This window comes from Zerene cesonia, chromosome 9 (genome assembly GCF_012273895.1).
Source record: "Zerene cesonia ecotype Mississippi chromosome 9, Zerene_cesonia_1.1, whole genome shotgun sequence".
Taxonomy (NCBI): domain Eukaryota; kingdom Metazoa; phylum Arthropoda; class Insecta; order Lepidoptera; family Pieridae; genus Zerene; species Zerene cesonia.
The window spans coordinates 3,980,038-3,999,716 of record NC_052110.1 but is presented as its reverse complement, the minus strand read 5'-3'; the positions used below and the strand labels follow the sequence as shown (position 1 = coordinate 3,999,716).

The following is a 19,679-nucleotide window of genomic DNA, read 5'->3' as shown; positions in this document are numbered from 1 at the left end:
AGGAATTGAGTGGAAGGAAGGAAATGACTAGAAAGGGTGATAAGGATACAAGCCTAATTTGCTCAAAACTTACCGTTGTTGCTCAATAGCATGTTCAGCAAGAACCTTTTGCCTGAGCCGTTGATTGCGTTCCAAGCGTTCTATAGTAGATCCCGGTCTATTATACAATGATCCCAGTTTCACCATATTGTCCACCAATTGCACTAATGGTTTACTTTTGGCATACTGCTGTTCCAACTCCATCAATTGCATCTTCAACTGTTCTAGACGCCTTAAGCTTTCCTCGCGTTCTATAGCTTTTAGTGAACTGAGACATTCCTATGAACAAGATTTTGAATTAGCTTTCGATAACCCGACTCCTAATAACTAAAATAAATACATAGAACATAAAATTTATATGGCACGAACTCAAAACAAACAAAAGCATATGCACCTCTATACTACTTATTTGAAAACAGCATTGTTCTATCGACCGATGCGTAGCAGCGTGCCGTCGTCGCAATTGTATAAGAAGAAGTACCAATTCTTCATGACTTCTTCCCAGAAGCTCTCCGGCTGTCGGCACGTCACCGAATCCTTGCGACTGCACCTTTTGCTAACAAATTCAACAAATACTAATGCAAAACAAATCATAAAAGCGTAACATAAAATAAATTAATGAAACAAAGGATAAAATAAAAAATTTGAGATCGTCAAATTTCATACCATTTCGTCAGTTTCTGTATATCTTCTTACTCTAGGACTGACAGCGCTAATAGGCTGTTGGGATATTCTGGAGGGTGATCTTGCTGTTGCCCATGAATCTTCCGTTGCTGATAAAGCATTTAGCTGAAACAATAAAACAAGACAAAATGAAGTATTTTTTTTTTGTCAAACATGTCATAATTTTTTTTTTATATTCAAAGTCAGACTCAAGCAAAGATTGTAATACTTCGTGTAAAGATTAATTTTACACACTTTTATTAGCTTCATCTGTATGTTTGTATATTGACTTCTTTGGACTCGATTTTGAACCACTTTAAACGAAAGAATTAATTTTAACTTTGAACACTTATCACTATATAAGGATTGGTGAAAAAACAATTATTTATGTTTGTGTCTTGCAGTTTTTTTTAACAATTAATTTATTTAAATAGTTGCTAGTAATGTTTTGAATGAGCTTATAATTGAATTCTTTATTTACTAAATGTTTTATGAACTAACATAATAGCTACCCAATAAATTAATAATCTTACATTTTGTTGCGATGCTGACATCTGTTGTGAGCCATATTGTTCATTTGTTTTGTCTTCGACCCATCTTACACGTGGACTAACTGCCCTTACTGGTATATTGCCATCTCTGTTACTGCGTCCAATTGATGTATTACTTCCAAGATATGCTTTCTTTGACAGTGGTTGCTGATTAAGTTGATTATTATGTGTGTTAGTTTCTAAATTAGTACCTGACATCGTCATAGAAGCTGGAAAAGATTAATATAAATATAATTAAAATTACAAAAAGAAGTAGTATAGAGTAGTGCGTTTTAATTGATATTATAAACATGATAAAGTGTGCAAGTAACAAGTTACCTATTTACATTTTGAGTGATAATATTATGTACAATGTTATATTTAAAACATGCTTTGTGTTTCTGTACACCTTATCTTGTTTAAATGCTTTCCACGAGTGTAAACACATAAAAATGCCAAATTGATACACGCGAAAGTGACTTTGCTTTGCCTATAATTGAATGGAAATTAAACTTACATAGTGTTCTTTACGGGACCACTGAATCTTAGTGGATACCTTCGTTGCTTGCATTTTCAATTCTGTTATCGGAACCACATGCAGCTTCGTTTAAGTTCATACCCACGACCGCACCCCGCACGCGCCCAGACCCACCTTTCATTAATCCACTCGACATTAAATCCCATTGTCTCAGTTTTTCTCTATCAATTTCAAACTGCTTTCTGTTTTTTTCTTGACTTTTGTTGGAATCGCTTGATTTATCTTTTACAGTCAACGAATTTTCTGCAGAATCAATTGTCAATTGTTCGTAAACACCCTCATCCGACTGCTCATTTCCTAAGTCAAACTCATTTGCTAGGCTCACGTAAACATCATTGTCGTCTGGTATTTTTTCCTCATTATCAACACTGCGCAGTTCTGCATTACTTTTGTTTCTTAAGAGTTGAGCTTGAATATCACAGTTAACGTAAGTAACATTTCTGTTTACCTTTTTAGTCTCGTTTTTCTTGACACGTTTTATACTATTTAAGTTTCTTGGATCGACATTTAAATGAACAGAATCTGGCATAGCATCTAAATCATCCATTGAACGAGCGTGTCGATGTGAAACTCTCCTTAAATTGTCCCTCCACAAATTATCTTCATCCCAATGTTTTTCTCCTACACAAATATTTTCATATGTAGTTGCTTCAGCTTCAGCGTCATAATAAACTGTATTTGATGAATTTTCGCTACAGTGTGAAGACATGCTTCCAGTAGATACTCTTTCATTCCCGTAACCACGACTTTGAAAATTTTCATTATCTAATTGACTTTTGTCCAAGTTATTATTAATACTTCTTTTGCAAACTAGACCGGGTAATAAATTTATTGATTCAGGTATTTTTGACTGTTTATGACTAGTTGATTCATATATATTCTTTAAGTCAATTTCTGTATCTTTTTCCGTTGCACTAAGAAACTCAACTGATACGCTTCTTGCAGCTGCTAATTCAAATGAGTTATTTGATCTAAAAGCAGTATTGTTACTATGAATAGGATTATGAATATGTGATATTTCATTCTTTTTATGAAAAGGACCACGTCGGCGTTGATTATTTAACTTTCGATGTATATTAGTATTCTTCAAGTAATGAGATGTTGGAAGAACATTAATATGTTCTTGAGATGATAGATCAGAATAATAATATGGAGCCCCATGCTCAGTAGAACTCTCCCTACTATGAAATCCAGTGGATAATGATGATGCATTGCTTTCGTCTTTAATATTTATCTTCTCTGTTTCAAACTCCTTTACTTTATCGGCAATGTTGTTTTTGTTTAAATTCTTTCGAAGCAATGTCTCTCCTTTATAATTTTTTGTGTAAAACGATATCGGTGAGTTAGAAATTCCTACAGAACTACAAGAACTTTGCGAACCTATATATCCAGAAGCATGTTCAGCAATACTTTTGTATTGTGCTGCTAAACGTTTCGACTCCACGATTTGATTTGGTGACTTAATGTAACTAGTGCTGCATGTACTATAACTTATTGGGGTACTAGAGGAGCGACTGTGTGAACAAAGTGATGTGCCAGTCGCATTATTAGGTAAAGAAGTTACTGAATTCAAATTTAAACTCATTTCGTTTTCATCAATTACAGGAGATGATACCAAGAAATCCCTGGAAGTGCTTGTACTTGGCTCATTGAACACATTTTCAATTGATATTTTATTATACAATGAGTTGTCGGAGAGGGGTCTTATTTTATCAAAATGGGATTCGTCATACGTATCCGAATGGCGTAATTCTAAAATAGACTCTTCGTCTATTAAGCTTGTAATTTCTGATGAAACATTTGATGGTGTTACTTCAAATTTACTACTCACGTCGGAATCCAACGATAGTCTAGATAAACCTTTTTCAATAATACAACTTCTAAAAGAATCAGAGTCTATGTAATCAGAAGAATTACGTTTCAAATCCAGTAAAGACCTATTTAATAAATTAATGGTAGTTTTATCATCTTCGTTTACTTTATTTCTATCATTTGTCAAGCTCGCTCTATTGTGACGCACTTTTTCACCTCTTGTTAGAGTATCATGTATAGATGTACGGCTACCATATATCATTAAAGATGTTGCTTTTCTTTTCATCTTATTCATATTCTGTTTTTCATTTGTTAACATTTTTAAGATAGAATTATCCTGAGATATGTCTGATTTATCAAGCTTGTCTAATACATAACGAGATAAAGCTTCGTCGGAAAGCTCATCACAAGGCGGAGATGAACTTGGAATTGGTGGAGGTGGTAAAATTTCACCATCAGAGCTATCTTGACGGCTCAAAATTGTTGTACTGCCACTTAAATAATAAGAAGCTGGTCTAAAAGTATCAGATATACTAAACCTACTGCATGGAGCATCAAGTGACACATCCTTTGAACATTCATCATCTGCATCTGAACTATCAGCTTTTTCTCTGTATTTATCAGATTTTGAGACGCGTCTAAGTGTCGGATCCTTTGTATCTGCAAAATTTGAAGCTGCATCGTTCATATGACTAAATTTTGTATTTATATCTTCTGAAGATTTTTCATCCAATCTAACGTTACTCAATTCCATATAAACTGGTTCAACTTGTCCATTATTTACACAAACTATTTCATAAGTTTGCATATCATCATCGTCAACACCTAAATTCATTTCAACGTAAGGATTATCTTCGTACATGGGCGGCATAGATTGATCAAAAACACTTAAATTTTCCATAATCATTTTATGGACAGGTTCTATTGAAGATAACTTCCTTGGACTCATTGGTAAATAGTGATCTTCACCAGAAGTTCGCATTGGCGGAGTTTCTGACTGATTATCATCAGAATTTTTATTGTTTATGTTTTGTAATTCATTTTCACACGAGGTGTTATTGTTAGAATATTTTTCGTCAGCGTCTGATTCCAATAAAACCTCATCTAAATCGTTGTCTGTGTATTCAACTTGAGCTTCAGATTCTGATTCGCTATCATGCGTTTCATATCCATCATTTTTTACTATCGGTTGAATGCCCTCCTTTTCTTCAAAATTTTCAGGAATATGGTCTTCATATATATTGTCTTCATTAGAATCGTTCTTAGTTATATTAGAGGAACTTCCTTCAAGCGACACATTTTCATATGCATTATCAAGATATGACGTGTTAATATTCTCCTTGCCTTTTTTATCAGCAGATTGAGTTGTACTAGGCGCGTGCGGGGATATTGGTTGTGATATTGAAGGACTTCTTATGCCCTCTATGTAAGACCTTCCTGCCTGCATATCACTTGAGTTTTGCAGATCAGTTCCAGGTGTGTCCTCTGAGGTGCAAAAGCGAAACCAAATTTGTAATGTGATTATTTTAAGAAACTTTATGTTCATCTTTGTTACTAGAGATTTGTTAGTAAACCCTTCCCATTATTAGATACATAATATGCAACTATTTCCATAGAATGGTTGAATAAGATATACGTATACATTACAATCCACCACCAGTAAAAGGCAATTGTTAGTGACACATCCCAGCAGGCAGGAAGGTACCTTTCCGCAAAGCGAAGTCACCAAAGGGCTAAGTGCTTATTTATTTATACGATAAAAATAAATAATTCGACATGTTACTTGAAATGGCATTTTTATAATATCTATATACAAACTAAAAAAATAACAACTAGATGTACATTTATGTTAGCAAACAAATCTACTACGTATAAGATCAATAATCTGAAAAATGGACTAAGTTTAATTGTTGACTGTGTCACATGCTACCTTAAATGAATAATTGATTTTTCATGCTCTATTCAAAAGAATACTTTAGATATATCATCATAATAACTCTCCTTCGTACTCATGCCATCTCTACATAAATCATAGAACTACTGAAACTAATACATCTTAAATAAATATAACCAACTAACCTTCATCATCAGAAGAATAGCTGTTGTAAGAAGTATTTGCATATGTTTTAGGTTTGTATTGATCAGATCTTAATGATTGACGACTTTGATTTAAAGACCTCGCCAACGATATAGTTGCCGGTGTACTCTTCCTAGTTAATGGAGATTGTAGCATTCTCTGTTTCCATTCTAATAATCTTTTCATTGATTCCTCTCGCTACAACGAAATATAATAAATTAAGTATCAGAAATAAACGTTGGATTACAAAAAATATGTAAACAATTACTTAAATTTCTCTTTGTGTATATTGCTAAAAAATCTATCAGGTACCTGTTGAACTTTTTTCTCTCCTTCACGTTCTGTAGATGGCAACCTCGCACTCGCCGATCTTATAAAGCCATCTGTATTTGGATCAATCCTGTTTGCTTCCTTTAGATAACTTGCATTTGAACCATCGCTCATTACGCTTCCACTTCGATTCATGTACTCTTTTTGGTTTTCCAATTCTTTTTCTTTCAACATCCAATTGGAGTTTAGACCTTCCAAATCACTGTATTTCGAGTTATAGCTTATGTTATCACGGTTTTGTCTTACACTAAATTCCGTTTCGTAGTTATTGTTCGTTGAATGGGCATATGGAGAATTTAGTTGTTTCTCGGCCAAGCCGCTCGCATATTTTGCCAAAGGTATTTGAATATTTCTTGGTGCCAGACCTTGCTGTTGTAAATATTGCGCTGACTGGCGCATCTTTTCAGCATATTTTTCTTCTGAATAATAGGTATCTGAACTGGGGTCATAATAAGAATTAATATCGAGACTTGATTTAGGCCTTTGTGGATGTTTAGGCATATCAGAAACATTTCGAGCTGGCATCGTTTTATTTAGAGATTCGTTTTTAGACTCATATTCTAGAAAATCAGCACTGTGAGGTCGCGGCATGGGTGGTTGAATGCCGCTAGCTTGCATTTTCTTTCTGCGCAATACAGAGGGTCCACTAAATACTTTTTCTTGGGGCTGTAAAAATATAAATTATTATTTATTTATCGACGTGATTTTCAAATATTAAAACACGAAATTTAAGTCAACTTACCGGGTTTGATTTGATCGATTGCTTTTGACTCGACAGGCTGATGTTATCCCGTTGTTGTGGCGCGTTAGGTGATTTTGACGTGCTTTCATTTAAATATGAAGAATAAACATCTTCGTAATCCCCCATTTTACCTTTATAATTTGACAAAGAAGTAGACCGTCCATATGCATCAGGCGTTCGTCTCTCCATAATTCGGTCATTAACTCCACTGGTTGAGTTGACCGATCTAATAGCATTTAATTCGCCATAAACATCACGCGTGTAAGCATTGTTATCGTAGGTTTTGGAATTAACCCTTGATTCGGGATAACTCTCTTCATATACTGCATTAGATTTCTTTTGCTCTGAAGTAGATGGATTATTTTGCATTTCGGTATTCTTACTTCTTGTTTCTTGTCCAGAATAATTTTGTAAAAAGGGATTGTTCTGCGTTTGTTGATTATAAATGGCCTCATCTGGCTGTTGCTGTTGATTCACAGGTCTTTCGAAAGAAGGCGACTGTGGGTTATATTTATAAATTGAGTGATCTTGATTTCTATTCAATCTATCCGTATTATGTGAAGTCGTTGGTGTAACTTGACTTTCATTATGTCTCTTTGCTTGGTATGAAGAATGTTGCATAGGTGGTGATTGTGAACTACGAACATAGGATTCTGGACTAATTTTGTTTGCGTAATTAGCATGGTTATGGTATTGACCGTGATTTCCACTCTGGTTATATTGTGAATCCGGTTTCTTCAATAGATCATAGTTTGGATCATATCTGTAAATAAATAAGAATAAATCGTAAAGTTATCGAACGTCATTTAGTATCTACATAATTTTTATTTATTACAATCACATGCTCCTTACATATCTGATCCAGGTGAATTGTATCCATCATTTGAACGACGCGGCTTCGGAGGTGCGTTAGCATATGTTGGACCAGGGACCTCATCATCGTCCTGTAATATTACCATAATTAAGTAATTAAATAGATTTTACCGTGTCAAATTTGGATAAGTATTTAATATTTATCATTTAGAAAATAAAAATGATAGCTTAAAATTATGTAATTTTTAATTTGATTCGTTGGAATAAAGTGAATAAAAGAAACATTCGGTAATCAAATTGTTCAACGTCAATTCGCCATAGATCACCGTTTGCAGTTATGTCCATAAACCGGTGATTGTCCTTGGTTACGCTCTAGTGAACTAATTGCGACTAACCTGCATCGATTTACCATTATGCACACAATAATACCCACCTCTGTTTTTACAGTTGTTCTGTCGTTAATCTGCTGTGGATCGCTGAAAATTTTAATTTTATCAGTAGGGAACAAAATTTTAAATCAAAATGCGATTAAGTTATTAAATATTAAGAAATAATATTTACATATAATTTTGCATAAGCGCAGCCATTGTAAGTGCTTTAACCCATTTCAACATAGACTCCTGATCCAATGCTGCTAACACGTACGTCCGCATATTTGCATGTTCTAATTTAAAAGCAAACTTCCTCATTACTTTATCCTCGCTTGTACAAGCTGACACCTTGTAAGAGGGTAATAGAACGGATCCTAGTAATTTTTCTTCATCCTGGCCTGAAAAAAATAATGCAATTAGTATCATTAAATATTACGGAAAGCGAAACCGCAAAACATAATCTAAGTAACTTACTTTTATAATAAAACAGGCAATATTCCGAAAGCACGAACCATCTTTTCCTCCAAACCTTCAGACCATCAGAACCTTGCTTATACAACATGCCTGACATTGTGACTGGTGCTGAAGGAATCCTTTGCGCAGTGGGGGAACGCAACGCTTGACCGCTACTACTTCTTCGACTCTCAGAAGATGGCGATTTGATACTAGGCGTACTTGACTCACTTGATTTCATCGGTGACATTGCGCCAGAATTATTTTTTAGTAATTGGTTATTAAAATCTGTTGGCGGTGATCTATGCTTGTGTTTCTCCTCATCGTGTTGATTTCGATAGCGTTCTGTTTCTCGAAATCCAGACTCTTGATTGATGTGCGTCCATTGCGATTCTTGGTACTGTTTATTTTGCTTTTCCATCTCCCTATATTCATTGTTTTTAGCATATTTATCGACCTCCTTATGAATGTCACCAGAATAATCTTTAAAATCGTTTCTACTGCCATATCTGCTATCAACATCGCGATAGGAACCGTCTGAATATATACTATTCTGTAAATTTGGTGGTGGCTGTACGCCATGTATTTGTTGTAGCAAAAGTTGTCGCTCGGCGAACTTTTGCTGTTGATGCATTTGTGCTTGATTCTGATAATGTAATTGTTGCTGCATTTTCATTTGTTGTATTTCATTATATTGCCTTCTTAATAACTCAGTATTACTTTGAGGTCCTATTCTATTTGAATATGGTAAATAAGGTTTAGAACCATACTGGTTCATATTTGGCCTATACGTAGGTTGATGATTTTGATATATTTGGTTATTATCTTTCGGTGGGTTACGTTTCATGTAGTCTTGATAAACTTCCGCATTGTATCCTTTGGGAATATTGTGCATAATATCATGGTTTACATTATGATCAGTGTGTATCACTTGTTCAGTTCTTTCTGTGATGGGTGACTGTTGTTGTTGCTGGTAGTTATAATTGTCGTTTGCTCCGTAATGTCTTGCGTATTCGTGATTATGACTAGTACCATACAGTTCATGTCTATTTTCTAAAAGTGGAGAACGAGCAGTCATATTTGCATGATACTGATTTTGTATAATCTGTTGTTGATGTATCACACCATTTGGTTGATTTTGTATTGGTTGGTTTGATGTTATGTGATTAGACATTTGCTGATGTGAATATATTTGGTCGGGATGGACATGATGAGCCATTATGTGCTGCTGAGTCAGCGGCTGTTGAGTCGCTGGTAAATTTTTCTTGTTATCCATTTGGAATTGCGTCTGGTGTACCGGTGGGTCAATCCTGAAATGATAAAAAATTACATGTTTAGTATATATTTCTCTAATTAATACATCGCTAAATAAATACATAATATAAGGTCTTTATTAAATCTTTACTAATTCATAGATCCGTATTAAAAAGATCAAAATATATAATATCTAAACTAATATTATATAAAGCGGAGAGATTCGATTATTTGTTAGTAACAACTTAATTCAATGATTTTGAATTGATGAATCGATGTTAACTATTCTTTCAATAGTACATTATTCCCGTGCCATGGGCTTCTTTTATTCCATGTTAAACCAAGTCGATCCGAGATATTCAGTATTATAATAGTTAAAACTAGTTCTGCAGCCGGGGTCTCCATTGAGTTAAAATGTATGTTTACTTTTTTTTAACAATAAAATTTTATTATAATAATATAATATAAGTGTATGCATATAAAGTCATATCAAATCAGTGCTCATTTTGTGTGCCACAAAGAAAGAAACATCATTATCTTAATGACCGGAAGCCGTATGGAAACAAAGTCTGTCACTGCGTCCGTTTTTCTCTAACATTTCCGTGACGATAATTACATTTTCAAAATGTCTCCGCGGAAGCAATTTAATGACCTCTCCTACAGTCGATAATTATCTTACTAGAGAAATACGTCAATGTATGATATAACCTCGCTGTTAGATGACAAATGGAGTGAACGTAAGCGATTATAGAAAGGTTTCCTACCTTCTATTTATAGTGTAATACATTACAATATTCTCAACTTACAAATAATAGATTGTTTACTCGCCATTTGTTTAGTCTGGGTCGTAAATAAGAAATAAAATGTAATGTACACCGCAGGCCACTCGTCCGGAGGACGGTCTACTTGGACTCTTGCCAGACCAAACTCTCACACATTTATACCGCGACATCATATACCTACGATTGATTCCAATGTCAATATGAGGATTAACCTACTTAAATCGATCTTTGTTTATGCCTAACGCTCTATTTCCTTTTTAAGGCATGTAAGCCAAATGTAAGATTTGTTATCAAAGAATAAATAGCTTATTGTTTCCTAGTTTCTATATTAATAAGCAGTAAAATAATGAAATCTTATACCTCACCACGTAATTGCAAATGAAGTATCAATTATCCAATGACTAATTCGTTCGGTATGAATCTACATAAGACCAATGCTTTTTTTTATTTTACTTCTTACAAGCTTACCATCGACAAAAGAAAAACATTAGAAAAAAGATAATAAAAGACATTAAAACTTGAAAAGAGCGCTCATCGAGTAACACCTAAAAAATAAAAAAGCAATATATAAAAAAAACCGCATCCGCCTAAAGATGGATGTCCTCTTCAAAGGAAACTCTTTGAAGCCGTTTCAAATTATCTTTGAAACGGTTTTCTCGCTTAGACTGCTGTCAGCAACAATTGATTTTTAATTTATTTAACGATTAACAGAATAATATTATACTAAATTGAATTATGCTCTTTCGTGATAAGTAGCTTTATGGAAGTATATTTAACCCAATTGGTCCGGAAAATGTAAATTATGAACTAGCATTAATTTCCAGACAATGAGTTAATACAGGCGTCGTATTTATTACCTAGTACTGTAACTGATCTCATACCTATGCACATAAGCCTGCTGGATTATACAATATGCAGATTTATTTAAACTATCCGTATTCTATGCATGTGAATATATTCCTAATATTTATTACTGCGATGACTACCAGTACCGCTACTAATATATGAGGTAATTCTCTTGCACATGTTTAAGTTACTGTTGAATAAAACGTCAAGTTTTTAAACATGTGTTGAAAAAATAGCAAAGAAGTTGTGTACTGAAATACACTGTAAAATAATGTATTACGATTAAATCGCTTCAACATCTAAATATGACTCAATCATAAATTGAATCCATTTAAAATAACACATTGCTAATAAAGAATATGACAATAATCGATTGCGTTCAACTGGATTAAGTGTTGAGTTTAAATTCGACCTTCGCATTTGAAGCTTTACAAGTGCAAACGCTGTCAATAGCCCAATCTTGATTGCTTTGTGGCCGAGTTATTGCAAACTGCAATGTAAATTTAAAGATTGAAGATGATGTAAGAGTTGAACATGATACAATGTGATAAACGAATTGAATATACAAATTATATTTCTAATGAACTTCGTGACCTCTTATACGTATCTATCGCCATTGCCTAATTTCATTATTAAAATTAAAATAGGTTATTGCGATTGTAGAAACCTTAAACTATTTTCATCCATTGAACAATATTTTTATAACGCTTACATATAATAATAAAAACTATATCTCATAACAAAAATCACTACACTACAAAATTCAGAAGATTATTCACAGACACAAAAAAACTTTCGTCATGTCTTGCATGTATATATAAGTAATGTACCCATATAACATTTCCAGGTATATACTAATGTTACCTTTGACTTGTAATATGTTTTACAATTTTTGGATACTGAATATTCCTGTTCGAAATTTTCACAATACACACTAATTTCCGCTTCATGGTCTATGTACTTTCTTGATTTTCAACGCTAAATTAAATTTGGTTGCGATTTTATATAATACAAATTTTTTATTTTAAACCTGTAGTTGGGATCAAAGAAATTGTTTAATTTAATTTTCGCATACAGTTTATATCGCATCGATAAATTTCGAATTATTCTAAGACAATAATATTCAATTCAGTATATTCTGACAACAGTATAGGTACAGGTAGGTACATATTATATCCACTATTTGTGTTACGCTAAGAATGTATGTGAGAAGGTATATTAAATATCTTGTATTTTATCTAGACCACACAGAATATGATTCAATATACAAACTATAAATAATGTATTATAGAAAGGAATACATAAAAAAAACATATTATCGGCTTGAGATACATTAATTTTACGTTTGTTTTTATTATTTTACCGCAGTTCCTTGCCTTTGCCATTTAAGTACTAGATAACTGTTCATAATCAAGCTGTCTATGCCTATATTTGTTTATAAAAACCTACCTACATACTATCACATTTACTTGTATAAGTTGTGAAACGCGTTCAAGAACGAGTTTTTAAAGCTTGGGAACCGATAGATGAGATGGATCTCAACTATACGCAGTTTTTATAACGACATATAATATAGGTACCGATACACAAGGATTCTAAGTGACTTTTTACACGAGTCACTATAATACTTTTAATGGAAGTATTGTAATCTATGCGATTTCATTAATGACATCATGATTTCTTCTCTAAGGAAATTTCTTTACAGGAACGAAAGATATAAATCTTTCGTTTCGTTGTACCATTGCTACGCAAATTTTCTTATATTTTTTATGTAATCTACCATGATTATACTAAAATTATCAATTTATGCTTAATTAAATATATTCAATTTAAAAAATAAATAATTAAGTATTGTGGATGTCATTCATTTTTTAGTGTTTAGTGCAGTTAAATTTACGTCTTCGTTGAAGTTATGCTAGCATTATTACCCATACTTAATTTAAATCATTACACAACATTTATTTATATTTCTATAAATTAATGATGAAGAAATATTGTAAAAAAAGAAAAAAAAAATCCAGTACATAATTATAACCAGAAAACGTTTTTCGAGACACGTTGAGGTCGAATGTCGTACCGGTCAACCCCACTGGGGCGCATTCTTGCCGCGAGGTTAACAACCGGCGCGCACGCCGTCGTCCTTGGTACATACCATTTATATTCTGTGGTACAACTCCTTTCTACACCATTGCCTGAGATGCAGCTTAATGGCTCAAGATGCGCTTGATCAGAATCCGTATGTGTCAAGGTTTACGTCTAATGAATGCCTATGGGTGCACTTTATTATACTGTTGTATATGTTACGACTTTATAATTTATAATAGACTCATCAATAGTTGAATGGCAAAAATGTTGAAGCCGCGATGTATAAAGCATACATAATTTACATTTAAAAAGTTTTTGTTATTTAAAAAACGTTTTACTAATTAGATACACCACACGTGTATTATACGAGTGTATATTAACTGAAAAAACTTTTTAATTTAAATTGTATATAGAACGCACCTCCTTGACATTTAATGATTTTTATTGTATATAATTTTTGCAAGTGGACATTTTTGCTGTATATAATATACGTGGAAGTAAGTTAATTTTCTTGTTATAATAAGCATCAAAATAAACACTCCTTTTAATTATTTAAATAAAAACTAAAATTTATAAATAAGTTGGAACGACGTATACCAAGCTACGTCAACGCGTAGCGAAGCTAAAAATAAGACCCTTTTCAAATTAACATAATGAATATTAATGAGTAGAGTGGCGATATTAGTCACAAAACGGAAGAATTCTAGATACCTATACTGATAACTGTGCGAAGTTCTGAAGGAGGGGAAATCAAGGTTAAGAACGAAGAACTAAGAACACTAGAACTATCAAGATCCACATTCAAACGTAGGTACTCAGTTAAATAAGTTAGGTACCAAATTATAAAATATCAACACACTATGAACGACAACCACGATACTGTCAATTAGACGATTTTAGCGTATTGTAATCTTTTAGCGTATGGTAATATTTTTTATCGACGTTATATTTTGAAGCTATCGATGCAATGTGTTATTGAATATGCATCAGCATATACAGGAAAAACTTGTTTAATTTGAGTTCATAAAAATTTTTCAAAAGGATCTCGGTAAATGTTAAAAGTACTCATTAAGGCAGGCAAAAATATTAAATGTTACGAGAAACACATAGAAGAGAGCCTATGGGTAAAAGCCAGACTTATCAATGTGGTCTCCTTTTTTAAGTTAGCTAAAAAAGGCACCTTTCACCCATTCATCAGAAGCGATTGATCACAAACTAGGTATATCTACAAACATTACAATCACTAGACCGTGACATTTCACAAAGTGCAATGTTTTGCGGTCAACTTTTTGAGTCCGTTATGTAAGAACTATGGGAATCCAATGATCGGCATAATTTTTAAAATTACCGATAATATTAACGAGGATTTATATTTCAATACTTCACCTGTCATAATCCTGTCATGTCACCTGTCAATAACATTATTATCAGTAATTTAAACGTAGATAACCCATAAATTAAAAAATATACAAAGACATTTATTTCTCCATGCGTAGGTAATTCTCAAAAAAACAAACTTTTAAAACCTATTTTGTTTACTTAGGGGATAGACTGTAAACGGGATTATAAACTTAAAAAACCATCTCAAAGTGTTCTCGAAATTCCCACCTCGAAAACGTAGGCTATATCACTCTATCTCTAGACGCAAAAATCATATCGTAAATTGCTTCATTAGGACGTGAGAGAAAATCAGACAGACAAATAAATAAACAACCTCTCTCATTTAACTAAGGAAGTAAGGAATTCCACAAAGTCGCTATAATAAATAAAATGTATACAAGAGTGTATCCTGTCAAATTAGTTCCGAGTCGTACACACTAGAATGAGAAAGGGCTGACCTAGATGAGATATAAGACATTTTTTAAACACAGCTGCAAAAATATTACCTCTACCCACATCTTACATTATTATGCACACAACTTTGTTAGTTACATTCAGTAAACATTCTATTTATCACGTACTGAGAAGTGTATATTTAAGATTAATACAATTTGCATTAAAAGAATGGGAGTAGGAGGAATTCTCATTAAAATTTATAAAGCTTGAATTCGTAATTTCGCCGGCACCTGGTATGCAAATATGAATCCACTGGATACACTGATTAAAATTGCACAATAGGTTTCATTACCCCGTCTACATACAGAGTACGTTGTTTTCTGCTTTTTAATTCTATAACAGCTTATAAATTTATAATACTGACTTTCTAGACAAATAAAAATAGTTCTCTGCAAAATTATAAGTACCTCTAGTAACCCCCTATCTATAGATATCTTTTATTATATACTTTTCACTTAATTTTATAAGTTTTTACGTAACACGTCTAGATCTGTAATCAATCATAAAAATCTCTTTATCACACAAAACAAATAGAAGTTTGCAAAATTTCCATACAAAACATCACAAACCCTCCAAAGCACTAATTTACGCTAATCTATATATCTATAAAATGAAAGTGGACTGTCTGTTTGTAACATTGAAATAATCGTTTTTTACATTTATATGAAAGTATTATATAGGGTAGATATGTACACCAAATTATTTTCTTCTCTGACTGTTTGTTCCGGCTGATCTTTGGTAAAACTGCACCGATTTTAAAAGGAGTTTCACTGAGGAATAACTAACGCTACTTTTAAACCTAATATTCCCAAAGAAACATCCGTTTACGCGAGTGAAACTGCGGGACGCTACTAGTCTTATATATAAAATTCTCGTGTCACAGTTTTCGTTGCCATACTCCTCCGAAACGGCTTGACCGATTCTTATGAAATTTTGTGTGCATATCGGGTATGTTTGAGAATCGGCTAACATCTATTTTTCATACCTCTAAATGATCAGAGTAAGGCAGAACAGCGTTTGCCGGGTGCAGCTAGTAATATATAAAATAGCGACAACTAGATATCAATTAACCACGTTATCTGCGGTTTACAACATATCTCTGTACAACCACCGTCCATGAAATAGTTGTTATGTAATACGTACATTAATGAATATTTTATATAGTCAAATTTAAAATTACATTGACATTATGACGACTTTAATTTCTGATGCAGAAATTCTCGCGTGGGCTCCACCCGCTGATATGACATCATTTTATTTGTGTTAAAATATTTTCTATTCCTTTTAAATTAACATATCCATATCAATCATCTTTATATTTCTACTGGGGTGTGTGGAAATTTAAACAAAGTTTTTTCAATGTTACGACTTATGTACGTAGTATAAGTACGTAGATATACGTTTCAAACTGAATACATATTTTAAACGCTACAATTAAGTTTTTTAATTAGGCGTGCATTTTTTATATTGATATAAATGCATGATGGTTATATCAGCATTCACAATGAGATATACATGATTAAAATTCAGATATTTTATAATTAAAAACCATACTAACAAATTTTTTTCGTTATAAAACCAAACTCTTGTTATTGCCCAACATATTAATACATAAGACCTTTAGATCCATTGAATTCTTTCGAACATAAGAAAAATATCGAATTAATTTAATTTTTAAATCATTTTTTATTAAACTATTAACATATAAGACCTTTAGATCCATTGAATTCTTTCAAACATAAGAAAAATATCGAATTAATTTAACTTTAAAAATAATTTTTATTAAACTATCAATTTACTAATCAAACACACCGATTACACAATAGTGTTTAAAATATTATAAATACTCAAACTCGATCTGAAACATTTATTTACTTAATTAGATTTCTTATAGAAGCACTTTCGAAATGTCATGATATAGTTTTATCATTTACCACAATAGATGCGAACTTGTAATTCCTGGAAAAAAATATTTAGCCATTCAAACATCGTAGAGAACGTCGTCATTTGTTAGATTATAAAAATAGTACCTATTGCACTTAGTTACATTAATAATTTGCGATAAAACAAAAAGAAATGCGAAGTACAATAAGCAAAACGCGAAATTAAACTGACGTAACTTCGTACAAAGGAATTTTAATTATTTCCAACAATGATAGCTGTAATTTGGACACTTTTGTTGCAAGTTCTAAATAAATCGGCGATATTTTTGCCATTGTTCTGTATTATAAGAAATACAATAGCTCTATATTGTGCGTTGGTAACTTGCAACATTATACTCAGTTATGATAAAGCACGTATTGCAGTAGCAAGTGCTTCTACAAATGGAACATTTAAATGCTTGTACCTACTTATATTATAAATGCGAAAGTTAGTAAGAATGTATGGATGTATGGGTGTTTGTTTGTTACTGTTTTGCGTGAAAACCACTGAACAGATTTTGATTATAATTGGCAGTGACGTATCCTTTGTACCACAGTAACATATAACAAACAGAAATACTTGCTTTAGGTATAAATGCAAATAGTACATTTTTAATGTGTAACACCAGGTACTATTTTTCCGTCAAAATATTGGCCCGAGAATATAAAGGAAATGCCCATGGGAAATACGTGTTTCACTGCAACAAAAAATAGTATATGTCACTCTCTAGCGTTCACTATTGTTATTAACTACCTCCATAGCCCAGACACAAAAATCATATCATAACTCCCCCGCTGTACACAACACAGTAGCATGCTTTTATTTCAAGCCGATTTTCTGTGGGGGTGTCGTACTTCCCTGATGCGAGCTGGCCCAATTCATACCGAAGTATGCTCGACTTACACATTAAAAAGTCGGCTAAAAAGCATAAATTTAATATTATAATGGAAGTCAAACATTGGTTTTATCTCATCCATCGATATTGAATATTCATTCACAATAAGTACTAAGTTACATTATTCCTGAATGACATATTTGTTTTATTTTTATACCTTTTCAAACTAAACACATACTTTAGTTAAACAATGTAAAACGCAAAACAATACAGAAATTTTGAGACACAACATATATATCGTATAGTCGTCATTATTATAAAAATAATTTCACGCTTTAAACAACTCGTGTGCAACTAATCTTCAATGTAAAATCATTTATAAACAGACAAATTAACCGTAACATAACATTCAAAGTTAATACCACCTCAGTTTTGCACAATTTGTATTTATCCTCTAATTTAAATTAACCTCACGTTTCAACGGGGACATATCGATTGGGAATTCCATCGTTCTTCTAGGTATCTGTACCTATTTCACAAACGTAAACCACGTGCCACAGATTATATATTCAAGAACAGTAACGAGGTAATACCTAACTTGAAATAGAAACACGAGTAAAGCACTAATAGAATTATTTCTTGTTCTTACAATAATTTACAGAACACTCTTGAGATTAACGATAAGAAAAAACTGTAATGAGTTTTTAATTACATAGACCATTATATGGTTACTTTCATATTTTGTGCCTTGATGACACATTTCTGATATTTATTTAAGAACTATAATATGTAATACGAAGTAGGAAGTATTATTCAATAATTAAAGAAATTAAAACGTTAAATACGCAAATGGCGATAAAATAGAACATACCCTTCGTTTATTGAACATAACTTCAATTCTTTATAACTCAATCGGTACTTTATGTATCGATTAATTCATAAATATTTATACTATCGTTATACACACGCGAGCTCCGAATTGTATACGTATTCAAATATCCATGTTTACCCTCCTTATTAGACTACTATTGACAAGTAGTCGCGTCAGAAGTTTCTTCATTTCTTCATATTTAAGCCACCTTTACTCCATTTGCTGTACGAATTATCTACTAACATTATCACATCAAATACTTAAGAATCGGTATATTAATAACGCCTTTTAAGACAATTTCTAACAATGATGAATATTGCTTTCAATTGAGTGTTTAGTAACAAATCCAAACCTAAAAGTACTTAATATTTTTAACAGTTTAACAGTTTATCTTAAATCCCACTAATATTATAAATGCGAAATAAATGTGTTTGTTTGTTTGTGTGTGTGTTTGTTGCTCTTTCACGCAAAAACTACTGAACCGATTGCAATGAAATTTGGTACCTAGGCAGCTGGACATCTGGAATAGGCAACTTTTTATCCCGATATTCCTACGGGATACGGTCTCACGAGGGTGAAACCGCGGGGCGCAGCTAGTATTACCTATAATCAAAACTAGTATTTTATTACAATGAGACAGTCAAAATAAATCTATGGTATGATCTTATGTCACGTCTTAGCTTTCACTATTGATGTGATAGAAACGATTCATAGATATCTTAGATAAATCTGCATGATACGCTAAGCGGTGAACCAATTGTCCACGGTGTGTCGCCTGGCACACATAGGCTGTTTATCTGAGCCTTCATTACAATTTCACGACATGCTCGTTCTAGCATTCGAATTATAATTAGCGTTACAAGCATTTCGCTTCAAAAT

The 19,679-nt window shown here is 32.7% G+C and overlaps 1 protein-coding gene across 2 annotated transcripts in view; it reads right to left on the bottom strand.

Moving 5' to 3' along the window:
- Positions 1–1,319: 1,319 nt before the first annotated feature.
- Positions 1,320–19,679, bottom strand: part of LOC119828884 — a 44,854-nt gene continuing 26,494 nt past the window's right edge. For both annotated transcript variants that reach the window (XM_038351177.1, XM_038351178.1), the window contains 9 exons: positions 8,390–9,678; positions 8,106–8,313; positions 7,978–8,020; positions 7,584–7,675; positions 6,732–7,494; positions 5,972–6,655; positions 5,662–5,857; positions 1,750–5,067; positions 1,320–1,462 (listed from right to left, as the gene is read on the bottom strand). In XM_038351177.1, coding sequence (XP_038207105.1) covers positions 1,778–5,067; positions 5,662–5,857; positions 5,972–6,655; positions 6,732–7,494; positions 7,584–7,675; positions 7,978–8,020; positions 8,106–8,313; positions 8,390–9,678 — 6,565 coding nt within the window. In that variant the 3' untranslated portion in view covers positions 1,320–1,462; positions 1,750–1,777. The remainder of the gene's footprint in view (positions 1,463–1,749; positions 5,068–5,661; positions 5,858–5,971; positions 6,656–6,731; positions 7,495–7,583; positions 7,676–7,977; positions 8,021–8,105; positions 8,314–8,389; positions 9,679–19,679) is intronic.